At 33.8% G+C, this 25361-nt stretch overlaps 5 protein-coding genes across 7 annotated transcripts; 1 reads left to right on the forward strand and 4 right to left on the reverse strand.

The window, feature by feature from the left end:
* The first annotated feature begins 702 nt into the window (after positions 1 to 702).
* LOC114414507 (monosaccharide-sensing protein 2-like) lies at positions 703 to 6063 on the forward strand. Of its 3 annotated transcripts, none has more exons than XM_028378795.1 (6): positions 703 to 813; positions 1392 to 1508; positions 1838 to 2398; positions 3335 to 4275; positions 4719 to 4906; positions 5454 to 6009. In XM_028378795.1, the coding sequence occupies exons 2-6, from the start codon at positions 1430 to 1432 to the stop codon at positions 5896 to 5898; spliced, it is 2214 nt and encodes a 737-aa protein (XP_028234596.1). In that variant the 5' UTR covers positions 703 to 813; positions 1392 to 1429; the 3' UTR covers positions 5899 to 6009. The 3 variants fall into 3 exon arrangements, with proteins under 3 accessions (XP_028234596.1, XP_028234595.1, XP_028234593.1); XM_028378794.1 differs by lacking the exon at positions 703 to 813 and adding an exon at positions 873 to 1302; XM_028378792.1 differs by lacking the exon at positions 703 to 813 and adding an exon at positions 874 to 1296 and having other exon boundaries at positions 5454 to 6063.
* A 2169-nt stretch (positions 6064 to 8232) lies between these two features.
* On the reverse strand, positions 8233 to 10775 carry LOC114414508 (protein MULTIPLE CHLOROPLAST DIVISION SITE 1-like). Its single transcript, XM_028378796.1, has 6 exons — positions 10603 to 10775; positions 10347 to 10523; positions 10112 to 10278; positions 9489 to 9876; positions 8751 to 8867; positions 8233 to 8652 (listed from the first exon to the last, which is right to left on the reverse strand). Exons 1-6 carry the CDS (start codon positions 10645 to 10647, stop codon positions 8455 to 8457), a joined length of 1092 nt encoding a protein of 363 aa, XP_028234597.1. The 5' UTR covers positions 10648 to 10775; the 3' UTR covers positions 8233 to 8454.
* A 4710-nt stretch (positions 10776 to 15485) lies between these two features.
* Positions 15486 to 16378, reverse strand: LOC114414509 (RING-H2 finger protein ATL80-like). The gene has a single exon (XM_028378797.1). It carries the CDS (start codon positions 16296 to 16298, stop codon positions 15744 to 15746), a length of 555 nt encoding a protein of 184 aa, XP_028234598.1. The 5' UTR covers positions 16299 to 16378; the 3' UTR covers positions 15486 to 15743.
* Positions 16379 to 17263: 885 nt separating this feature from the next.
* On the reverse strand, positions 17264 to 19738 carry LOC114414510 (outer envelope pore protein 21, chloroplastic). Its single transcript, XM_028378798.1, has 5 exons — positions 19590 to 19738; positions 19429 to 19503; positions 19199 to 19351; positions 19004 to 19102; positions 17264 to 17628 (listed from the first exon to the last, which is right to left on the reverse strand). Exons 1-5 carry the CDS (start codon positions 19680 to 19682, stop codon positions 17545 to 17547), a joined length of 504 nt encoding a protein of 167 aa, XP_028234599.1. The 5' UTR covers positions 19683 to 19738; the 3' UTR covers positions 17264 to 17544.
* A 911-nt stretch (positions 19739 to 20649) lies between these two features.
* LOC114414511 (dolichyl-diphosphooligosaccharide--protein glycosyltransferase subunit 1A-like) lies at positions 20650 to 25108 on the reverse strand. The gene is made up of 10 exons (XM_028378799.1): positions 24865 to 25108; positions 24419 to 24463; positions 23410 to 24047; positions 23182 to 23329; positions 22920 to 23096; positions 22396 to 22464; positions 22219 to 22308; positions 21562 to 21720; positions 21263 to 21487; positions 20650 to 21186 (listed from the first exon to the last, which is right to left on the reverse strand). Exons 1-10 carry the CDS (start codon positions 24961 to 24963, stop codon positions 20995 to 20997), a joined length of 1842 nt encoding a protein of 613 aa, XP_028234600.1. The 5' UTR covers positions 24964 to 25108; the 3' UTR covers positions 20650 to 20994.
* Positions 25109 to 25361: the final 253 nt, after the last annotated feature.

The following is a 25361-nucleotide window of genomic DNA, read 5'->3' on the forward strand; positions in this document are numbered from 1 at the left end:
AAAATTGTATGTATTATTGTATAGTTTTTTTTTTTGCACATAGCGTTGTGTAACAAAAAATACAAAATGACATTTTGTTTTCTTCTATACCATTGATATTAATTTAAAGCATAAAGGAAAAGAGCTATTTTTTTTTTGTATAGACACACACCCCAACACCAACCAAAGGAACTAGCTTAACTTAATTGATTAAACATGATTTCAATTCTTAAGGATAAAAAATAAGACACCTAATAATAATTGATAAGTGATAAAATATGAAGAAAATGTGTTATTCATTTATTAAATTTGATTTGATTCATTTTAATAAAAAGTGATAAATTTAATTTTCTTAAATAAAGATTTGATATCATAAGGATGTCAAATATTTATTAAAGGAAGCCATTTATATTATTTTCTTATTAGAAGAAATCTAATAAATAAAGAACACTTTTTTATATATATATATATATTTTGCAAATCGTTAATGTTTTGTTGGTGGGAAAGGCAAATTAATTGCTACTGTCCAAATTCCGAAAATCATGATAGTTGCTTGTTAGGAATTAGAACACGGTAGAAAAAAAAAAGTACGAAACATAAGAGGAAATTGGAAGAAAAAAATCTACAACAAACTTGTAAAAGAGCAAAGGAAAAATTTGTCCGTTCGGCTATGCCATGCCAACGGCGAAAGACAAATAGCGTAGAATATTAGAATACAGAAAGAACAACCAAAAAAATCGAATATATATAATGCAAGAAAGGTTGGAGGGTTTTGAGGTGTCTGAAGAAGGAAAAATTTGTTCCACTTTCCAGAATTCACAGTCACCGCCTCAAGTAAAATTATTTAATTCAATTTGGCCAGATCATTTGATTCCAAACTAGATTTTTTTTTTTTGGCTATCTTCTTTAATACGTACGTAGTAGTGTAAGATATATAATCGATTAGAGAAATGGGTGATGATTTCAGGGTTGACGATTGTTTAGCGCATCAGTGTTTGTTCATAATTGGAGTGATCTGGCACTGGCTGGACCCCTTTTTGTCCTCATACAGATTCCATCTATGAATCACTCCAACCATCTACTTCATACTCTATCACTAGATTCACTCTTTCTTTTTTCTTTTACCATCATTTATAAAATACAGTGACTCTAGAACCCAACAAGTACAAGAGAAGTGACTCGTTGCTTAACCCTTGTTGAGTGAGTGAGCAAGGGGAATGGCGATCTGAAATTTCGGATACTTTAATTGCTTCTCGCTTTCACCGACCGAACTCAATTTATAGATACTCCGTCAACCTCAATCCCAACTAACTAGCAGTATCAGTACTTTTACCCTTCTTTTTGTTGGTTGGTTAGTTGAATAAAGAGAGAAAGCCGTTTTTGGTGCGTGACTCCTGCTTCTTATTTAACAGGTTCCTTGCTGCTGCTCCTTCTTCACCATATCGCAGTAATGAAAGGTGCCGTCCTTGTTGCTATTGCCGCTTCCATTGGTAATTTCCTCCAGGGATGGGATAATGCTACCATCGCCGGTATGATTCCAATTCCTACTTCTTTTTATGCTTCCTGCTCATTCTGTTTCTATATCATCATGGGTTATTACTTATTATCCTTGCTCACCACAAATTCAATATTGAACTATATTTGCATACAGTTGCATAAGTGCTTTCAGTGTTTTTTTTTTTTTTTACTTCCCTAACATAATTAGAAATCTAGATTGACCTTTATTTATGCGAATTAACCAAGTATCACCTAAGATTGAATCTGATATGGTCTCTGCTCTCTTTAGTTCTGACGAGTGATTACTCTCGGTCTTTGGTCGAAATTGCTTATGAAACATATACTGATTCTTGTTCTGCAGGGGCTATTGTTTACATTAAGAAAGACCTTGCTTTGGAAACAACTATGGAAGGGCTTGTGGTGGCCATGTCCCTGATTGGGGCAACGGTAATCACCACATGCTCTGGTCCCGTAGCCGATTGGCTCGGTCGACGACCCATGATGATAATCTCATCTGTGCTCTATTTCTTGGGTGGTTTGGTGATGCTGTGGTCCCCAAATGTGTATGTGTTGTGCCTAGCGAGGCTACTTGATGGATTTGGGATTGGGCTTGCTGTGACCCTTGTCCCGGTCTATATATCTGAAACAGCGCCGTCTGAGATAAGAGGGTCGTTGAACACGCTTCCTCAGTTCAGTGGCTCTGGTGGAATGTTTTTGTCCTACTGTATGGTTTTTGGCATGTCATTGAGTCCCGCCCCTAGCTGGAGGCTCATGCTTGGGGTTCTGTCTATTCCTTCGCTCTTGTATTTTGCATTGACCATTTTTTTCTTGCCCGAGTCTCCTCGCTGGCTGGTCAGCAAAGGAAGGATGCTCGAGGCTAAGAAAGTGCTCCAAAGATTGCGCGGAAGGGAGGATGTGTCGGGTAATGTTATTATTTATTTACATAGCATTTTTCATCTTTTTTCTCTATCTTGTTAATGTGATGTGAGAATCGTGTTACCACCTAATCACTAGTTATGATTTATCTTTATCTGAATTCGCTGTAATATCGGGATCAAGATTTTTAAGATACGGTCCATAATCACAATTTGCGGTCACCACATTAAGGATTTTGGGTACCTGTAACCGCAATTTTCGCTGCATCAACCACAATTATGTAACTTTCTAAAAATATTATTAAGGATTCAGATAAAATTGTAGCTGTAACAGTAACTTAAAACCTTTGACGTTTTTATTACAGTACACTATTGTACCATCTTCAGACTTTTTGGGCCCCAAATAACTGCTCCATAGTTGCATATCTCCTTCTTGCCATTCTCTGTTTGCTACCCAGTGTTATCCCAGCTCTTCCTAAATTTTTGCGCATACATATTTACAGGGATGGGGTTTCTCTCCTCTAGAGCACACATGTGAAGGTTTTAAATTTGAGTTGCGGTTTTTTATTGTGTCAAAATTTGTTAATAAATGAAGCTGATGCAATTCCCTACTTGATGTTGAGACCTCAATAGTGGTAGGTCACTGGTAACTCTTTTTCAAAACCACTGGATTCTTTATTATTAAAAATATGAGAAATCGAAGGTATTTTCCATTGTTAGTTATACTGCCAAGTAATGATCGTAAAAAGTAAACGGATCTGTAAAAGAGAGTGAGCTCCTGTTTATATATTTCCTGTGTCATGTGCCCTGTGCTTCTGATACCATACTTGTTACATCACTTTATATTGTAAAGATGACGATTTTTGCCATACTGAAACTTTGGAATAGTTACATGACTATATAATTAGGATGTAATTTTCAACCCCTATCGAAGTTTGTAAATGCTATGACGAATCATTTTATGATTTTACTAATTCATACAGGCGAGATGGCATTGCTGGTTGAAGGTCTCGGGATTGGGGGTGATACATCTATAGAAGAGTACATAATTGGCCCTGCTGACAAGGTGGCTGATGGTCATGAACATGCAACAGAGAAAGATAAAATTCGATTATATGGATCCCAAGCAGGCCTCTCTTGGTTAGCAAAACCTGTCACTGGACAGAGTTCTATTGGCCTTGCATCACGCCATGGAAGCATCATCAACCAAAGCATGCCACTCATGGATCCTCTAGTGACACTGTTTGGTAGCATTCATGAGAAGCTCCCCGAGACAGGAGCAGGAGGAAGCATGCGAAGCACTCTGTTTCCAAATTTTGGAAGCATGTTCAGCACAGCTGAGCCGCATGTTAAAAATGAACAGTGGGATGAAGAGAGCTTACAAAGGGAAGGTGAGGACTACATGTCAGATGCAGCTGATGGGGACTCTGATGATAATTTGCATAGTCCTTTAATCTCACGTCAAACAACAAGCCTTGAAAAAGACTTGCCTCCCCCTCCTTCCCATGGCAGTATCCTAGGCAGCATGAGGCGTCACAGTAGTCTCATGCAAGGGTCAGGTGAGCAAGGTGGTAGTACAGGCATTGGTGGTGGCTGGCAACTTGCATGGAAATGGACTGATAAAGATGAGGATGGAAAACAACAAGGAGGGTTTAAAAGGATTTATTTACATGAGGAGGGAGTTTCTGCATCTCATCGTGGATCCATTGTATCAATTCCTGGTGAAGGTGAATTTGTCCAGGCTGCTGCCTTAGTAAGCCAACCTGCTCTTTACTCCAAGGAGCTTATCGATGGACATCCAGTTGGGCCTGCAATGGTTCACCCATCTGAGACAGCTTCAAAAGGGCCAAGTTGGAAAGCTCTTCTTGAACCAGGGGTTAAGCATGCATTGATTGTTGGAGTTGGAATACAAATACTTCAGCAGGTAATGTGTGGTTACTATTCATATTATCTTCTTCATTGGCCTTGTTTATTATAATGATAGGAGGGTGGTATTTAGTATTTTATTTAGTCCGAAAACCTTACATAAGCCTTCTTCTTTGAAGTCTGCTTATGTTGTTACTTGTGTTTATTATTTTAGCACGTAAATGTTATATGACTTATCTTGTAGTACTGTTTGTTATTCCCTAGTAATTTTACAAAGATCATTTGTAAAGAACTTCAATCATCATGCTCATGTGAAAAAAATTCAGATGGAGTAAAATATTAACTTAAGTCATGACATCATCATGCTTAACCTGACTGAAGTCTGTATGGCCTTACTATTTCTTGCAGAATTTCTAGTTTGCTTCTCCAGTTTACTGCAACAATTTTAGTGTTTATGTCTTATAATCAATGACTGACACCTAATTCTTCATGTTTGTGCAGTTTTCAGGGATAAATGGGGTTCTATATTACACACCTCAAATCCTTGAAGAGGCTGGTGTTGAAGTTCTTCTTTCAGATATAGGCATTGGCTCAGAGTCTGCATCATTCCTTATCAGTGCTTTCACAACCTTCTTGATGCTTCCATGTATAGGCGTAGCCATGAAGCTCATGGATGTTTCAGGCAGAAGGTACGCATGCTCCCTATTTTTTACCCTGATCTGTAGTTTTCTGGATGTATCCCTGTTTACATTTTTGGTTGCCTGTATTCAAGGGTCTCTTCTTTTTCATGCATTTGATAAAGTGATAATTAATACCGAACTCGATTGATACCTCATTAATTTAATGACATCGGTTTGGTGGATGGGAGCAAAAACAGAATTTGTCGCTGTTCTCCTTGAGGTATATATATATATATATATATCCTAATGCCTTTCATTGCACAACACAAGTTGAAGCATAACTACCAAGGAAAGAGAACTCCTGTAAAATTTAGTGCGTGTTCTGGTCATTAACCTTAAAAATTGTTTCATTCGGTTACTTAAAAGATTACTCAAGAAGTAAGACCACTAGTGTTTTCCAGACACGTGCATTATTCTAAAGGAAAATAAATGAATTGCCCCGGTCTCTACTCAAGCTAATTTGCAGATTTTATTTTTTGTTTTTTCAAAACACACGTTTTAGTATTTTCTTCTATGCATCTTAATTTATTGTGATTTAATACTCCGTCATTTGCAGGCAGTTGCTACTTACTACAATCCCCGTGTTGATTGTGTCACTCATTATTTTGGTCATTGGAAGCCTGGTAAATTTTGGGAATGTTGCCCATGCAGCAATCTCAACAGTATGCGTTGTGGTTTATTTCTGCTGCTTTGTGATGGGTTATGGACCAATTCCAAACATCCTTTGCTCAGAGATTTTCCCCACTAGAGTGCGTGGCCTCTGCATTGCTATCTGTGCATTAGTATTCTGGATTGGAGACATCATCATCACATATTCGCTGCCTGTGATGCTCAGCTCTTTAGGACTTGGTGGTGTATTCGCCATTTACGCAGTTGTTTGTTTCATCTCGTGGATATTTGTGTTTTTGAAGGTTCCAGAAACAAAGGGCATGCCCCTTGAAGTCATCTCTGAATTCTTTTCTGTTGGTGCAAAGCAGGCTGCTTCTGCCAAGAACGAGTGACACAACACAAGTCGTTATATACTCTGTAACTTTAGTGGCTAAAGCCATCATCTCTTGTCTTCACAGATTTTGCTTGTCATAAGTTTATTTGGAGGAAGATATGTTGAAACATATGGATGTATTATTCTTTCATAAATATAAAATTTTGCATTTTTAGAGTGAAAATAGCCTGTTGGATTAATCCACTTTAGGAGTATGAACGCCTTTGATGAAAAGGAGTATAAAGTGATATGATTGTTTAGTTGTTTGACAGAAAAAAAGAAAAAAGAAGAAGAAAAGTACAGGTTTTTTCTCTTATTTAATTGAGGAGAAAATCAGTAAAAAAGAAAATCTATATTTATAAAAGAATATTAATATTCTTAAGCAAAAATAAAATATAATAAAAATAAAAAGACAAAATGTACGTTCGCTAATACAAAAAATCTAATCAAGATACAAGATAAATTAAAAAATATTTTACCGATTAAAATAAAAATAATATTTTATAACTGAAGGATATTTTTGTCTTTTAATTCAATTTAGATATTCTCTTCTCTTTTCAAATTAGAAAGAAACCAACTTTTAGCATGAAATTCACCACATTGTTCTTTCCATAATGTGTTAATTTTATGTGTCAATCAAGCAAGGAAAATCACTTTCTTTCGTTCTATTTCTTTCTTTTCTTTTTATTTTCGTTGCAACTAACCATAATGTAAGAGAAAGATAGTGTGCCGATCCAAGAAATAGAGTAGTTAGAGCATATTTGTTCAAGTAGCGTTAGTCTGCCCTTGACCATCGTTGACCAAGTGATGACCAAACTCTGTTGGCGTTATACTCCAAATTTTATTCATTCATGTGGGAAGGAGATTGTGTCGGGTCAATGCGCACTTTTGTCCCAGTGCCCTATGTACACTTGCCCAATTATACTTACCTTACTGCATACTTTAGATTTTTTTTATACTTTTGCGATTTAGAGGGGACTACTTCCTTTAAAGACAACCTCAATTCCCTGTTTTTGCTTTGCTTTTCTTCTTTTGGCCATTTCTCGCTTTTATTTTAAGACAAATTGCATTCACACAATCTCTTTATTAAAAATTTGTATAAAAAAGAGAAACAAAAGAAAAGAGAGAAGTATTCGATAAATTTGATTGATATGTGATAACTTGATATGACGATGATGAAAGATAGAAACAGTAATATAAAATTTTATATAAAATATAAGGATTTAATTTAAATATATTGACAATGTAAAACACTCTCAACCAATTAAATATGTCATGTAGGATAAATTGTTAACATTTTTACAAAAACTATTTTAAAAATAATGTTTCGGGTGAATTCTAATTGGTAGAGAATGTAAAATTCTTTACACTCACAATACAAAAAATTAGGCACCTAATTCTTTTTTAAATGCGTAGTGTTCACATATTTTTTTTTTAGAAAACTGATTTTTCAACAAATCGTGTATGTTGGGTCGACAACAGGGCAGTGCAACTTTATTTCCACTTGTAGTAAGTTATCAACCCTTCCCAACGAAATTCTCATGCTCAATTTAATATTCTTAAATCTTAATGTTACCGAACTCTACAGTATAGACGTTTAGAAAGGTCAGGTCATGTGACTACAGTGAACTTTAATTTAAAGATTATATTAATGTTATTATTTAAATTCTTTACAATACGATAAAAATGTAATAGAACACAATGCAATGCTTTTAAGAGATGATAGAAAAAAACACAATGGTATGCTTTTAAGAGATCAAAGAAAGAAATTTTTTACAAAAACATTTGAAATTTTTAAAAACTTCTATAAAGATCAGTTTGGCGCATGAAATTACAAATGTAGCTTATTATAATTCCAGTTCCTATTTTGTCAGAATTGAAATTACTTTAGAACATAATTTTTATATTTGGGTTGGACAAAGAATTAAAAAAATACAATTATAATTTTAGGATGAATTCTAATTTTATATTAGATACCTTTAACAAAGGTAATCATGAGTGGAGTTACTCTAGATTTGGCAGCAATGGTAAGTGGCGATGGACTGATGATATCTACAGTCAGTGTTGGATCCAGGAAAAAAAAAGTAATTTAACTTTAACCTTTTATGTAGTAACTCTTCAACTTCAACATACACAACATTTTTTTTATGAAGTTCAACGTACACAACATTGTAAAAGGTGTTTTCGTCCTTCGTCGTTTTCCTGGCTAAACTGTTAGCCAATTATCAGGTTGCAGAACCAGAAACTTTAATTGAGTTTTATGTACAATCAAATTGCATTACGGATAAATTGGGTTCGGGGACAGGAGGAAGTGTAAAATTCCAACCCCCCCCCCCCAAAAAAAAAAACCATGTTCAGTGAAATCTTAGTAACAACATAACTTGACGATAAGCACCAATAAGATTATATTTACAGTCCTCACCTATACAATTCGAAAGTTCTAAGACTCCAAGACGAATAGTACAAATTTTTTTAGCAAATTCAAATCTATATTTTTAGTGTTACAGGAGATTTATAGCCCGCCTCATAGCACTTTTAACAGGACCAATACAGGTAAAAGCTGTGTGCAAAGAACCTAAAGAGTTGGATCTTCGGATGATGTACTTTCAAAGTGATTTGGGCCACTATCTATTCTTGGGGAGTCAGAATCACTCGCCTGATTGTGTGCAGAGCTCTTTTCGGCTTGATCATTTAATCTGGTGTGGGAGTTGAATGGTCTCTCAAATTCTTTAGCATTGATAGGATCTATCACTTGTTTATTGAGTTTCTGCTCCTGCATCATTAAATAAATAATATAAAAGGTTTCAGTGGTGCCAAAAGCACTTTAGCAATGTGTGTGTGTGATTGTTTAGCATTGGTAGGACCACTAACCTGATTGTTTACAGAGCTCTTATCTGCTTGATCATTTAATCTGGCGTGAGAGTTGAACGGCCTTTCAAATTCTTTAGCATTGATAGGATCTATCACTAGTTTATCAAGTTTCTGGTCCTGTAGCATAAAAAAAAAATAAAAGGCTTCAGTGGTGCACCAAATTAGGTAAAAGCACTTCAGCAATATACATGTCTGTGTGTGATGTATCTAGTGAGAGGATTACTTTAATATGAGAATGAGTGAACAAATTTTGGCCATATAAATGGTCAAGACTATAAAAGCTACTAAAAGTCAAATAACCACTTAAAAAAGTCACATGTGTGTGTCTGTATACATAATTAGCCAATTTCTGATATCAAGGATCTGGGTCACATAACCAAAATACCAATAATTAAAATGTTTTAATTCATGCTGGTTAAGAAACAAAGCTTGGTTTAGAAAACTATTCTTAAACCCAAATGACATTCCATCATACAAAATACACCAAAATCAGAGAGTATCTTCTTTGCTTAGTTTTATAATGGATTTGTGATATCTTAATAAAAGAGTGGGTTACATTAGTTGAACTACGGGCGAATTTCAAGACCAAGATCTCTGTGAGTGTCAGCCAGAATGCTAAAGCTAACCCCCCAAAAGCTTAGGATTTAGGATGAAAGCATGACAGCATTTACACAAGAAATTGTAAAACCACATCAAAAGCATGGGACTGTTGATTTTCCTTATCTTGCTAAAACTTACATTTTGTAGGGCTTCGAGCTTTTTCTGCAGGGCCTCATGTTCAGCTTGAATCCGAAAAGGAACTCCATGCTTTTGATACACATTGTTTTGTGCCAAGTCCTCATCCAAATCAGTAGCAGTGGTAGCAAATGGATGATTAGCCGGAATCCACCTGACAGTGTCGGGATCAACATCCGGAGGAACCGAGTCCCCTTCTCTAAGGAAGATGGTGGGTCGCTTCCACTGGTAGGCACGCAATCTCCTCTTCTGGTGAGTAGCTTGTTGCTCTTGAGTTAGAGTAATGGGGGCTAAACGGTAAACCTTTCCGCACATCTCAACAGTTGAGTCGCTTTTGCCAACCTTGACAAAGGGATTATTGAAGGGGTCTTCATACTTGAGAGGCCTCGAACTGAAAACATGCATAAAAAATGCAGATAGACAAATGGGGGGGTCACGATTGTTACTTGTTAGGCAGGAAACTCAATCTCACTAGTTCAAACCTTATCAACTAGTTGTAATGTATGTATACTAATTATTGTTTTGTTACTTGTACTTTATATGCAAATTAGGTAGATAAATACACAATAATGAAGGAGTGAAAGCAAAAAAGAGTAATAATAAGTGGGTATGGATAAAAATCATACATGCCTCTTCTATCAGATCTGAGTTGGCCACGTCTAACTAGATCAGCCACGGAACCAGGACGCTCCTTTTTTCTGGACACTACTACCCTCATTCTCACCGCCACAACCAAAACCACAACCGCAACACATACCCAAATCGGAAAATTGCTTCCACCATTTTGATTAAACTAATAATAATAATAACAGCAATTAATAAATAAATAAATAAAAATAGAGTGCGAAATGAAAAGGGTACCAGGAATGGAGGAATGGTAACGGAATGAACAAGTTGATGGTGAAATTTGGTAATGGAATTGATGGAATCGTGTTTGAGTTGTTGGGCGCAAGAGCGCCAATTGGAGATTTGATTTCTGATGCTAATGCGATTTCTAGTGGCAGCGCTACTGCAATTGCTACTAATGTAGAGGCATGGCTGCAATTTTTCAATTTGGAACGTTAATAGTAATCGTTGTCACTATGTGTGAATAGAGTGAATTGAATGAAAGACTTACGCGAAGAGAAAGAGAGCGGAAGTGCAGTGTCCAAACAGACGCCATGGGAAACGGTGGTGGCAATGGCAACTCAAATGAAGGTTTCCGCTTCCATTTCCCTTTCTCTATCTCCTCCAATCCAACCTCAAGCTCCGCTCAAGCTAAAATGTTAGTTAGGGCTAAAATATTATAAGAAATAAAATGATAAATAATGAATTTTGTTCCTCAACATGGCTAATTGGCTGATAGTATCCCTAAAAGATAATAAAAAGATGTGACCGTCAACTTTCATCTATGTCACCGTTAATATATCAACATGATCATTTTTTTTGGTTAGTGAATTTGGGTTTTCTGCTATTTATTTTTATATGATCTCTGTGTTGTCCATCAAAATAACAGTGTACATAACAGTTGTATTAATATTTAATGATACATTTAATTTTAAAAAGTATGATTTTAAAGGAACAACACATGGATCATATGTGATAGGAGAAAAGTCAAATCCCTTGTTAACAGAGTATATTTGTCATATAATATTTTTTTTTTTACTTTTCGTCTTTCTACTCCTGAAAAATGAAAATACAAAATTTAGTATCCGGGAATATAAAAAATTTCAACAAATATATCCCGACATTAATAGTAAATTGTAACTAATTATTATAATTTGAAAATTTTTATAATGATTGCAACAAAATTTTGGAAAGATATATCACATTGACAAAATTTTGCATAAAATATTATGAACTGGAGTGAATTTTTATCGCTTTGATGAATTTTTTTTGCTTTTATTCAACTATAAAAAAAATTAATCTATTGGTAACTCTTGAATAGATGTTATCAACATAGAAAAAAAAATTAATATAAAACAGTAAAGAAATCATTGTTTCTGATTAAACAAGCATTATTTATTTAATTATTTTTTATAAATTTTTCATAATAAAATATAAATGTCTATTAGTATATGCAATGACATCAAATTACAAATTATAATAAAAATTTGTTGATTTTTAAATTAATTTTTTTAAAATTATATACAATTATTTTTTACTGATCGATCATTTAAAAAACCACAACCTTAAAACAAATCATTCCAAAGGAGGTGAGTGTTTTTTATAAATTAAAAATGTCATCGCCATTATATTTTTTTTTTTCTAAAAACTATTCATGGATCTAATTTAACTAAATTTTTTTTACAATAAACATTTTTTTTACTTGACCTTTAATCAAGCATCAAAGTATAAAACAAATTATTTACGAGATTATAAAACAAGTATTCTTTTTTCTTTTAGACTCAATTTAATTTACAGATTTGTTAAAAAAATCATAATTATTATAGATTTTTCCAAAATTATAATAATTAGTCACAATTTATTATTAACGTCTAGATATATTTATCGCATTTTTTACACTTTAGGAATTAAATTTTGTATTTTTATATTTTAGAGATGTATTTATCAACGAATCAGACATTTAGAGACAAAAATGACTATTTATTCAAAATAAAATAAAAAAATGACCCCAAAATCCAAATAACATGGTTGCGGTTTCGAATACTACTCCTATGTGTCTCTATTCAAATAATGGAATTTTTATTTAAATTTTAAAATCTACGAAATGTTTAATGATATGATAGATTTTACGTTGAACATATTGAGTGAAAAAGAAAACACTTGATTGATTTTGTTTAAGAAATAAAATAAAAAGTAACAAAATGTATGGTTATCAATAAACGAATTGGAACATCATCTTTAGTTGGGTAGTGGCAAAAAATAGCCGTCCCGATGGAATCACTTTTATTTTAACGAAAGTCAAGCAATTATTTAATGATATATGGCGTCTTAGAATATTAAGCTTTCTTTTTTGTCCTAATTCTCCAATAATTGATTGTAAGTGGGATATCAACTTCTCATTACCATAACTGGTTTCGAAATGGACAAGTTTGATTCCTTTTAAGAATTAAATTACGCCACCCGTTGCCATATATATGGATGGCAGTGGCGCCACATTATTCATTTTAATACTCAAATTCCGTATTTTTGTGGGAATACATTATTTGAATAGAGAGAGCGCTGATATAAGGAGACTTCAAACATTGTTATACTCGATTATTTTTCTTATTTTTTTATCTTATGAAGTTTGAAAATGAAAGATGAAAGGTTAAAATTTAGACGTGTGATGACCGGGTTAACTCAATCGTGGACAAACTATTACACATTGATTTGGTAACAGAAACACCAACCCACCATGTCCTCCATCATTTGGTGGCTAATTTTAATGCAATCTAAAGTCAACCGAAAACTGTGTTTGGTTTTGTAGGCTAAGGTAGCACTAAAATAGCACTCAAGAATTTTCTTGCATGTGGGATTGACTTTGCCTCAATCATGAGTTGTGTGCAAAACCACTACAAGAATCCCATCAAATATACTTAAAACAACACACTGTCACTGATCAACCAAGGTTAAAGTTAAGATATGTATTCGTGTACAAACTAATAGAAAAAAGTTAGAGTAAATTAGAATTAACATGTCTCTGTCTTTGATTTGCTTTTATTACACATAGTATCTTTGCTTTTTTTTTTTTTTACCTTGCAAAAAATATCTTAGTTGTTAATCTTTCGTTTCACAAACCACTTTTTCATATTTTTTTAGTTAATTATAATAATCACCTTTATCGTTTGTTTTTATTACACTCGTTATTTGTTATTTTTTTTTTCTAACATTACTATTAGAGTCAATTTCAATGATCACTCATCTGATTTGTTTTTATTACAATGAACATCCTTCCTTTTTTGAATCCTATAAAAAATATCATAATAGCTGATTTTTTGTTTTAGCTATCCTTTATTTTTTATTTTTTTTGGAAGCTATCATTTGATGGTTTAGACGTGAGAAATGTTAGTTTGAAATTATCACATGAAAAGTACATGGTTTTTTATGATTTTTTTTACCCAAAATATTCTTAGTTGTTCTTTTTAACTTTGCAATTACTCCACATTGACATGGCTGCCAAGAAGTGTATGTACGTAAATTAGTTTACATTAAATTTCAACTAAGGTAAATCAAGATTTTAAGTTCAATTAAGTAATCCAAAAAAAATACATGTAGTTAAATATTAAAATGTCGGTCGACCGAATTTTTCATGTCACTATTTAAATATCATTTTCTAATGTTTTTGTTTTTACTTTCATAAATGAATGATTTTTTTATTTTATTAATTTTACTAAATGAAAGTTTCATAGGATTAACTAATTGATGAGATTAAAAGTAATGCCAAAAAAAAAAATCCTGAGTGTACTAAAAATAAATCACATGGATGATCATTATAATTGACTTTAAAAACATCAAAAGATGATCAACAATTAAAGTATTTTTTATAGGATTAAAAAAGCAGAGATGCTCAATGTAATAGTATAATAAAAGCAAAGCCTTTATCATTGTAATTTACTAAAAAAAGTTATGTATTTTTACTACCATTTTCATTTCCTATTAATTTTACTAATGAAAGTTTCATATAGTTAACCGATGAGATTAAAAATAATGCCGAGAAGGATGATGAGTGTAATAAAAGCAAGTCACATGAGTAGTTGTTATAATTAATTAAAAAAATATAAACAATGAAAATATTTTTTATAGGATTAAAAAAACAGAGCTCTTCAGTATAATAAAAGTAAAAGCAAACCCTCTGTCATTGTAATTTACTCAAAAAAAGTTATGTATCTACTACCACTTCATTTCCTATTAAAGAAATTATTCTCTTTAAATTATTATAATTAGATGTAGATGACTATGTTATTTAAAAAATTTAATTACTCATTTAGTTTCTTTATTTTTTAAATTTATTTCTTTTAGTTTTTATAGTTAATGTGTGAATTTTTTAATCCCAAGTTTATATTTTAATTCCCAAGATCTTTGTAGTTAATTTTTTTTAATTCTGCTAGTTAAAAAATTTTAACCACATGTAATTTTTGAAAATTTATAATATTTACACACGATATTAATATAAAAGTCAGAGACTAAAAAATTCACTTATTAAATATAGAAAATAAAATAAATAAATTTAGAAACTATAAAAACTAAATGAATAATTTCAAGTCTTATATATTATTGTTTACTTTTGACAGATGTTGGAACTTAAAATAGCAATTGTGTCCGAATTCAAAAGCGTAGAATAAATAACCACTCCTACATTTGAGTGAGTGGAGTTCATATCATCAAGAAAAATTAAAGAGTATACTTCAATTCATTGAATTTTTCGTTCGAAATATAAACTAAAAAAAGTAAACCAATGGGAGTATAAATTATTTGGTATTGTCTTTTATTCTTGTTTATAAAACAAATATATTCAAGAAGGTATATATTTTCACTTTATTTTCTATTTTTATAAATTTGCATAGGAAACAATAAAATTGTTATTTTTTGTTTTCTATTTTAACAATTTCTTATAATAGTCCCATTGGTTTACTTTTTTTAGTTTATATTTCGAACGAAAAATTCACTTCAAAATTACATTAATATATATATATATATATATATATATATATATATATATTAATAACTTAGTGAAACTCGTCTCAATTTCTTTTCCTTAACTAGATCTTCATATTTTATTTTAAGATCCAGGCTAATGCAAAATATATAGTCTAAATAAATAAAATCCAGAAAATTATAAAAAAATAAAAACTTGGATCATCAGCTTGGCCCAAATAAAAACCTGAATCTTTAAAATTCAATTCATATCATATATCATATATCTAAATTATTTTAAATTAATTAACGGTATAAATTTTTATAATAATAATAATAGTTATGTGTCAAAATCATTTCTCAGTGAATTTAGTGGCGTCATTTGGTAGCGATTAGCACACGGCAAAGTAAAAGTCACAGTCATACATACTACTGCTCTACTAGTTAAAACAAATTAATTTCTTTATACAGAAAAATATATGATTAAAAAAAAATGAAGTAGTTTCCACAAATGAGACATGGCGAATTCAGCTGATCCAACTGATGCCCACAAATGCAATAATACATACAGCCCTAACCATATCAGAATTATAAAAAATCAAATTACACACCACCTGCTATTTCCACACTATATAGACAATGTTTTTCTTTTTTAGAAGGATTCATGAATTTTGAGTTGATATAAACCGAAAGCAGTAGCTAAGGCAAGAATCTATTCGCGTCCTCCTCCCTTCCCTTCAATCTGTCCCCCGAGTCCGCCAGCGGTGGCGCCGAGCTGGAACTCGCCGGAGCCGGGATCCCGCCGCACTTGTCGCAGCGAGAAACCACCAGAATCTGACGGCAGGATGGACAGGAGGAATGCGATCTGAGCCAGGCGTCGATGCAGCTGACGTGGAAGCCATGTCCGCACTGAGGAAGCACTCGGATTTCGTCTCCGGCTGCGAACTCGGTGAGGCAGATCGCGCAGTCGGCGAACTTGACAGCGGATTCGGCGGAGGCGGTGACCTTGGGGAGGGAGCGGAGGACCTTCTTCTTGACGCCTTTGTTGGCGGAGGCGGGAGGAGGCTGGGGAGTAGCGTTGGAGGAGGAGAGGCGGAGGCGGCGGAGACAGCCGCAGCGGGTGACGGCGACGAGGCCGAGGATGCAGATGAGAGCGCAGAGGAGGGCGGCGAAGATGACGACGAAGTCGGAATCGACGACGGCGGAGTCCGTGGCCGAGTTTCGCTCGCCTAAATATCTCAAGGCACGAGTCATGTGATTGTCGCTGTTTCTGTTTGCTTTGGAGAGAGAGAGATGTAAAGAGTGTGCGTTTCAAGTTTTGGCTTGTTTGCGTTGGAGTAGCACTATAAGTAACTACTACTGCGCTGCACCTCTCTTTCTTATTTTTTTATTTGTTCATTTTTTTTATACAAAGTTTATATTCCCTATTATTTTTTTTTAATTTATGCTAATAGTCTGTTATTTTATTTTTATTTTCACCGTTGACGAATTTATTTGCAATTTCATTAGAATATTCTACTATATTAAAATTCAGCTCATCAAAGACTTCAGTTCAAAATCCTGTCAATTATTAGATGTAAGATTTGACTCATCTAGACTAAAATGAATAATTAAATTCTTTATCATCTACTTTGAAATTTTAGTCTAAAAAGAGAACCCGCAAGCGATACGTATACCTAAAATTGAATTTTGATGATATTAAAGTCCAGGAAAGCCAAACACGAATTAGAGACAATTGTTCTAGTGGTTGAACAGAAGTTACGTGCAAATAAGTTCAAGCTATCAATATTTTACACCTTAAGACTTGAACAGACACACAAAAAAAATCATATCCAAGAAAAAAAAAGATACCACATCCTTACTTTTCATTTATAAAAAATAAATAAAATTACAGATAAAATACCCCGCCCCTGGTTTTTTCAATTCTTCAACAGCAATATCACGGGCCGTTTGAAAATAAAAAACCCAGTAATCTCACGGCAAAGATGGACTTGGGTCATCCCGGAAATCACTATCGGATAATTTAATTAAACTTTTTGCCATAAAAGTTATAGAAAGAATAAATAAAATAAAATTAATATATAAAAAAAGTTGTAAGATAAAAACTACTTTATACTTTTCAACTTTAAAATGTTAAAAGTGCATAATTTTAACTTAAAAGAAAGAATTTGATTTATTTCATATATTCTCTACCAAGTCTTTATTGAAAATTTATCCAATTCCAGCACACAAGTTAGTCATACATGTGGATTCATCCTACATACGCAGGGAAGAATTTTATTTTAATACAGAAAATTATTAAATCATATGCGAACTTCATTTTCAACCAATCAGAATCACTTTAGTTCCTCATGCAAAGTAACTCGCATGCATGACTAAACATAAATTTATGCATGGTCCCTTTTTTAAGGGCGGAGCTCAAGGTTGGGGTGAGAAACAGAACACGTCTACAAAAAAATGACAAGCAGAACACGTCTACAGAAAAAGCTCTCTGCACTTCTCACAAGTCATATCTCACGTTCCATCTACCTTTGTAATCTGCATTTACTGTCCAATTATTCTCCCTAATCTGCAGGTAAGGAACCTGAAACAAGAGTTTTAAGATGGAATGTAGCATTAAGAAAAGACATCATAAATAATAGTATAGCATGCCAAAATTGGGTAAAGGTACATTGAACTATATTATCAAAATAACTTTTGACAAAATGACACCAACTGCAACTTCACGAATTCTGCTAATTCCTAATTCCATAAACCATATAGGATTGGCACCAGACGAAACATCAGCAACAGATTATAGCAATTTTACTACTTCTGCACGTAAAGATAAAATGATAAAGTTTAAATAGAAGGCTTACTATTCACTACTTTGACTTTAATACAATTGCTAGCTTTTGGTAAAATGCACGGTACACTTATTTATCAGGTCAAAATCTATATAGTTGACAATTAGGGAAGGTTTTAAATTGTGGTCATGGTCATGATCTTGTCACATTACTTGATAATGCAGGAAATTACAAATAAATGAGGCCCCAATTGTAGTTGCATTGTGGCTGTGGTCATCGCCACCCTAAAAACCTTGACGTTGCAGCCAAAATCGCAGTCAAGAAACCTAAGGGCTAACTACTTTTACAAAAGACAGTTCAATATAGCTCTACCTAACCAGAGTCTTATGCAGAGTCAAGAAACCCAAAACTAACTAACAATAACAACATGGGGAACAAGAGAATGATAGAAAATAAAATTAAACAAATTAGTTGCAGAAAAGGGATTTCTCTTCATATAGGCACTGACAGGAAAATGGGAAGTGAAGTCATTGGGGCTCACGAAAACTTTCCCAAATGATGAAAACACAATGAGCACAACAGCCTTGATCACACAACTAACCTTGGCAGCATCAAACTTCAGAAGCTATTCTTCCTTCAACAGCAATATAAATCAACAATGAGGAGACTCCATTCAACTCAAAATCATTGTTATCAATAGGTGATCTACAAGATACCACAAGACAATATTCTTCTCATTTTAATTTGGTTTTCTTCCCCATATTTTCAATCCTTCATAAATCTCTTCTCATCCAAAAAAATTACCAGGGCAAAGGTGTACCCTCTAAATTGACAATATGGACATTGCTATTTGCTAATCACCAAGGTTTTAAAAATGGTCTGTGACCATGATCTCAGCTGCAATGTGAAGGTTTTTAGACTATATAACTGTATGAGCCACATTTGTCCATAATTTTGGCCACAACATCAAGGAACATGACCAAACTGCCACGGCAATTTAAAACCATGCTAATAACCAAAAGCAGTCTTGAAAACACCACAATAGGAAAAGGAACACAAATGAGCTTCAGATATTCTAACTCTAACATAACAATTGAATAAAGTGTAGACACGCCATTGTAATGATGGTTATAATATTTGCAAGTTGCAATTGAGAGGGGAAGCAACCCAAACCTGATCAAATACTTCGTAGCCAATCCTAAGTCTAACATCTTGGTCCTTCTGAAAATTGAACACGTTCCATGAAAACTCGGCGGCTCCTCTGGACTTCCTCTGGAAAATAAAAGAATGTGAAAACCGAAATGGCGAATTTTAACCTAAAGATTATATAATGGAGTAAAAAGAAGGGAAATGAGTGCATGTAACTACCTCTTTAAAGTCTTTGTCAACATCACATCCACCCTTGATTTTAAAATTGAGCAAGCCGTCAACAGTGACAGGAAATGTTTTCTTTGCACTCACAGTGTAACGCAACTTGTCACGCTTATCATAACGCACTCCTACGCCAAGGGTTGCTGATAACTACAAAACAATATAATAGAGTCAGAAGAAACAATAATCATTTGAATATAAAAAAAGAAGACCAAATGAAGACTCACACTTGGATAGAAATGTCTGATGAGGGCACTGGACGAACTTGGTTGTCCAAGTCTTGTATCAAGCTCTCCGCGCAACTAGGACGAACGAGAATCACACGTGTAAATTTTGACGAAGGGGAAGAAGATAACGCACGCAAATTGAGTCATAGATTAAGGATTACCTGAAAGTAGGTGTTGGAGTCGATTCGGAGTTTTTGCTTCGCATGGATTCGTAAAGCTTTGGAATCTTCTCCGTATCGCAGAGAGGTCTCCATTTTCCGTTCCGGATAAAAATATGCTATCCTTACTTCCAATTTTAATTACTACTACTTTACATACAACCCTAATAATAGTCGTCCAGGACTTCGTTTTTTTTTTTTTTTTTTTATTTCTGTATGGACATGGACCCATTCAACTCCAATTTCATGTGAGATAAGCCCAAAAACTACGGCTTTTTTTTTATTATGTATTGTGATAAAAAAAAAGCGGGGGAAGAGGGGTAATATTTACACCTCCCTTAATAGCTAAATAATTCCCCTCCTTTTTTATATAATTTTATTACCAAAATGCCCTTTATTCTTGAACTCCATCTTCAAACCCTATTTTCAAATCCTCATCTTCGTTATTCTTTAAATCCTATTTTTGCATCTATTTTCTCCCTTATTTTTTCTCAATAAAAAATAATAGAACTTTACTATAATTTTATTCCTAAATTGAATAGAAGGTACAAATAAATGTGTTTAAATATTTTCCATTAATGATACTTTGTGTGATTTAGGTAACAGATTATTACTAATTAGAGGGGGTTAACATCTATTGACTTTGTTTTTGTTGACTAACCCTCCCTGGCCCCAGCATAAAGGAAAAAAGTAAAATGTATTTTCTTTAAACACGTGGTCATTGCGCTTTCAAGTACTAGTCATTGCATGTTCAAGGTACAATTGAACTTATGTTTTTTTTCTTCATAATATTACCAAATTTAGAATGAAAGTCTCGATTACCAGACAAGAGAGGAACTGAGGAAGAAAACACAAGAAAGGTGAATCAACGCAGAGTGACTGAAGAGAGAGTCACAAAGAGGGGCTGAGCGGAAAAGGTTTCTGGAAATAAAGTTTGCTCAATGAAAATTATTTGAATATGAGAAATAAATTACAAGATTTAGGAAAATTAATTGAAAGGTGAAGGTGAATTTATTAATAAAGTTGAGTGTAAATATCATTTGTCTAAAAAACTCGCAAGATATTAAAAACCAGCAATATTATAATCAAGCCTAAGAACTTTTGAAAAAAATAATTTTTCCAGACATGCACTCGAGTGATTTAGTACATTTGTGAAACACAAGATTCGAGTCATAACTTGAACCAAAGGGTTCAAGGGTATTAACGACCATTTAGGAGTGCATGCAATCCATTTTTTCACATAGGTATAGATAAGCATGGATATAAAATTAGCGATAGTTAAGATCTAGACAATAATAGACTGCACCAAAATTCCAACCGTCAGAAGTATCGCTAATCTCTTTGCAACTATAAAACAAGGTCAAAATGAGAGCCATATTATCATCATCTCGAGCAGCATAGTCACGTATCATATCTCATCAATCAAGTCCATAAGATCATCAATCTCCCGTCTCAAAGCAGTAATTTTCAGCTGTTGTGAAGCAATCCGATTCTCAATTTCCCTTCCTGCTGACTTCTTCTCATAGCCGTCTACAACTGTAGAGTGTTTTACTAGAAGTTTATCCTGCAACTCTCTCTCCTTGGTAACAAGTTCCTCCACCTGAAAACAAAAACATAAATCATGTAACTATAAATCGAGAGGGAAATAACACAGAATAAAATATTTACAACATAACCTTCGGTAATATTTGAGCAGCTTGCGGAGAAGATTGCAAAATTGCCAATGGTTGCTTCAACTCTTTAGAGAGCTCTTTCAGTAAGCTATCGACTGATTTTCGAGTTGCTTTACAGGCTTGAATGTCTCCTGTCCTTGAAAGATCGTGTAATGACATTTCTAGCTTGTCATGTGCGGTTAAGCAACGGCTAATGATACCATGGACCTGCTGAATAGTTGCTTGCACCTGCATAGCAAAACACAAGTATTATATTCAATTACAAATACCGAACTCTGTACATAATACAACAAGTTGATTACCTCGTCCAACTGGAGCTTTGCCAAATAAGATGCAGAAGATTTGGAGATTGATATATCTGCATGCGTGTAGACAATGCAAGCAAGAAACAGAAAGAAAAAGCCAGAAATCAACATCAAAGGCTCCCTGAGCATAGAAAGACTGTTGAACTTATAGTAGACCTGCAAGATAAGCAATGGTAATAAGTAGTATGCCCAATCAAATATCAGAAGAAAACAAATATTGTATATACTAAGTAATCAAATCATAATTATAATTTTCTCTTGTCCTTAGTTCGTGTCTCTAGCAAATCACTCTAACCCTTGTATTTCATTTTCTGATGGGGTATACTTGAAACATTGGAAGCAGGTTATATAAAAACAAACAAAAAAACTCCACTTATAATTATATTGGCAGTGAGCAATGAGCACCCAATTCAATAAGGTGACCACTCCATGAAATTTAGGGATATTAATTCTTCTTTTCTTGTAATATAAAACTAAGAAAAATGTGTTACTTTTGTCATGTTCATCAAAATCTGAATAGTGCTAATATCACCCTTGGAAAACATGATCTTTGTGGATCATATGAAGTTGACAAAACATTCTGTTTTTTTCTTTTATGGCTAGATAGTACAAATTTAGCACTTTTAGCTTCATGAACAGATGCAACAGTAATACCTGAAAATGCTCATTATGCTCAGGAACAACATTGTTCTTCTCCAGCACAACAACAGGTCTACCAACAATATCCAAGTGGGAAAGCTTTGTCTGCAACAATTACATGGAAGGACTATAAAACCTAATCAAGAGAATGGAAAAACTATGATTTGGCAGAAGATATCAATATAGAAATACCTCCTCCGATTGTTTCACAGGAAATGGAACAGACACTGAAATATCTTTAGAACCCTCTGGCAAAACAACCTGGAATTTACAAGAATCAGGCAGATGTAATAGTTATTCAAACTGGTATAACTATATTACACAGACTACAATTGGGAGAGGGGGAGAGTCTAGGAAAAATTGCAAAGGAAAAAAGAATCTTGGTAAAAAAACATTTCCAACTTAGGAACAATTGTCAAGATGTGGTTACTTGTTAACAACTCAGGTGCCAATTAATTAATATAATAAAATCACAATTATATTCTCATAATTTAATCATAGACAACTGAAATGGTCATATTTATATATAGAAATTCATTTTCCCCTGGTATATTTCTTTCTCCCTTGAAAAGGTAAAAGCGAAATGCGATGTTGCACAAGCCAAACTGATAAATTCTCCATTGTAAGATCACATTCCAAGTTTCCAACCAACAGAAATGAAAAATAAAAAGTGAAATATATATTATCAAGAATCAAGATAAAATAAACTCGGTCACCTTCACAAATAGTGTGTCAATGACCAACTCATTAATAGGGGCACCAAAAGAGATGTTAAGGAAGCGCTTTCCATCCGATCCAAATAAGAAGTCCCCAAGTGGCAAGCCATATCCAATGGTAAAGGCAGTTTTCCAGCCACCAAACATAGGGTACCTAGGTTCAATCTCCAGTTCTGTCTGATTTTTAAAGAATAATTATTTTCGGCAAATTTTTTTAAAAAGTATTTCACAGTAAAAATTTATCAAATGTGAAAATATCCACCTTTTTTGAGTCACCCCATAAACTAGAAGTGGAAATGTTGCCAATTTCATCCCTGTAGTACACAGAATGAGCTCTTGGTGGTAGCTTGGCAACAAGACGCCTAAAGGCTGATGCACCTCTTAAAAATGGCCTGGTCTGATAGTCAAGCCTGTAGCAGAAAACAAACTATTATGACCTGCTCAACTAAGAAAACAATCAAATAACTAAGAATCAAAGAAACAAGGTGACCTAGAAAATTCTCCTTTGCTCTGAGAACCAGCATGGATAATATCGTAATGCTCTGTGATCTGTACATTGCCCCAATGGGAAATTTCGATCTCTTGAACCAACTCTTTAGCAACAGCAAAGGGTTGGTTATTCTCAAAGTGAATAACTATTGGCAGGTATGAAAATGGAGGAAGATTTTCATATGGACCATATTTTAATTCAGATCCCTGAAGTTTTGCATTTTCTAGTTTTGTATAGGACTCTATCCTTGCATCAGGCAATTTAACAGTGAGTGATTGGACCTTGACTGCATATGGGGAGAGATAGTGTGCACTTTCTTGAAACAGTAGAAGCTGGATGTCAGCCTGGTTGATTTTCTCTGGAAATGGTTGCAATGAGTGGGTAAAAACAGCCAAGACATCCAACGTCAGACTATCTCCCTTCCCAAGCCCCTTAGGTAAAGACACGGAATAAATTGTCAAGGAAGGTGGCACATCTTTAGGCCGGACAACTTGGACAGGTAAACCAACACCAGAAGATGGTTTTGATTTTCCCTTCCCATCACCAAGTGTTGCCTTCAAGTATGCCAAGTTACTTGCCTGGTTCTCAGGAAAGGACAGCAAAATCTCAGACACAACATCAGATCCCGTATTCTGCACCTGCAAAAAATGGACAGAAAGTGTGACATAAAAACAAATATAATAAGAAAGAGAATTATATTAGAAAATGAAAGTTAAAAGAGATAGGACATGCTAAGAAAAAATATTATTAGGTAAGTGGCTTTAACAACAGTTTTTTCTTTCAAATTTAAACCTCTAATTTCAGAAGAAGAAAACGATTCAAGTTAAAAATGCATTTATTATTATTCAGTCCAAATTTCTAAACTAGAGTTAATGTTGTGTTTCTTACAGAAGTTAGGTTGTCATTTACCACCTACCACACCCGTGTCTTCGTCACAGAAAATTAAAGAATAAATGAAGAAATTACACTAAATATATGAAGGATAGAAAACGAATGATATTTTAAGCACCTTTAGTGAAGTAGTGATGCGCACAATCTGTGAAGTCAGATCAATCTGCAAAGCACAAGGAAAAGATGGTAAGAAGAAGAAGCAAACACCTGCAACGACAATTATTAGATACAGAGAACTGAACATTTACAGCTACATAAGAAAATAAGCGAGTCTGATTCCTAAATTCATTAGAATACTGCACAGAAAACATAGGAGCGAGCAAGTGAAGTAATTCATATATCGTGAATCCTTCCGATTCATTCCTTTTGATTATATGGTCGACATTGAATAGAATAGAGGCAAGCGATATATAAAAAATGTAGATCGGAGGAAATCCTTGGGAGTGTGTAATTTAAACGGGCTCGGTGTATTGTAATGTGTTGTGAAGAAAAGAGAAAGAGTAAAAGATGAGAGATCGAAACCCTAAAACGTGAAGAGAAAAGGAAAGATGTGAGAAGACTTACGCGACGGTCAACCTTGGCGAGGATCAGATCCGAAGCAGAGAGAACGGGCGAGGACAGAAAGGTAAATGCAAAGAGAATCGGAAACAGAATGAAGCTCATGATTGTTTTCTTTCTCTTCTTCGCCAGGCACTGCTGTTTCTTGTTCAACTCCCCTTCCCTGTTAGCGAGTAATTTACCACTTCCAACTAGAGTATGTCCACCCTTGATAAAATTAACAATGCAAGTAAAATAATAAATTCAAGTTATTCTTCGTCTACAAAAAATCACCAGTTCCACGAAATCATTTTTTAATACAGTCACAAGAAATTTAACCTAAAAAAACAATCAACAAATATGTACAAGTTATTGAAATTGCATGAAGAACTTCTATAATTTATACGGAGTTGTTGGTTTAAATTTTATGACCATTATTTTATTAATATATATATATATATATATGCGTGTTACATAATTAAAATTCTGGAAGACATCAAAATAAAATTTAATTTTATAATAAC

The sequence above is a fragment of the Glycine soja genome, chromosome 6 (assembly GCF_004193775.1).
Source record: "Glycine soja cultivar W05 chromosome 6, ASM419377v2, whole genome shotgun sequence".
Classification (NCBI taxonomy): Eukaryota; Viridiplantae; Streptophyta; class Magnoliopsida; order Fabales; family Fabaceae; genus Glycine; species Glycine soja.

Coding starts and splice junctions, on each gene's coding strand:
- LOC114414508 (XM_028378796.1), bottom strand. CDS start 10,647: ATGGCGTCTGTTTGGACACTGCACTTCCGCTCTCTTTCTCTTCGC. Junction 9,877..10,111: donor AGATCTGATAGAAGAGGCAT/GTATGATTTTTA, acceptor GCATGTTTTCAG/TTCGAGGCCTCTCAAGTATG. Junction 8,868..9,488: donor AGCTCGAAGCCCTACAAAAT/GTAAGTTTTAGC, acceptor TTTATGCTACAG/GACCAGAAACTTGATAAACT.
- LOC114414509 (XM_028378797.1), bottom strand. CDS start 16,298: ATGACTCGTGCCTTGAGATATTTAGGCGAGCGAAACTCGGCCACGGAC.
- LOC114414510 (XM_028378798.1), bottom strand. CDS start 19,682: ATGGAGACCTCTCTGCGATACGGAGAAGATTCCAAAGCTTTACGAATC. Junction 19,504..19,589: donor ACTCCAACACCTACTTTCAG/GTAATCCTTAAT, acceptor CGTTCGTCCTAG/TTGCGCGGAGAGCTTGATAC. Junction 17,629..19,003: donor GCTACGAAGTATTTGATCAG/GTTTGGGTTGCT, acceptor CTCTTGTTTCAG/GTTCCTTACCTGCAGATTAG.
- LOC114414511 (XM_028378799.1), bottom strand. CDS start 24,963: ATGAGCTTCATTCTGTTTCCGATTCTCTTTGCATTTACCTTTCTGTCC. Junction 23,097..23,181: donor TATGGGGTGACTCAAAAAAG/GTGGATATTTTC, acceptor TTTAAAAATCAG/ACAGAACTGGAGATTGAACC. Junction 21,187..21,262: donor CTGCTCAAATATTACCGAAG/GTTATGTTGTAA, acceptor TTTTGTTTTCAG/GTGGAGGAACTTGTTACCAA.
- LOC114414507 (XM_028378795.1), top strand. CDS start 1,430: ATGAAAGGTGCCGTCCTTGTTGCTATTGCCGCTTCCATTGGTAATTTC. Junction 4,276..4,718: donor GAATACAAATACTTCAGCAG/GTAATGTGTGGT, acceptor ATGTTTGTGCAG/TTTTCAGGGATAAATGGGGT. Junction 4,907..5,453: donor ATGGATGTTTCAGGCAGAAG/GTACGCATGCTC, acceptor CGTCATTTGCAG/GCAGTTGCTACTTACTACAA.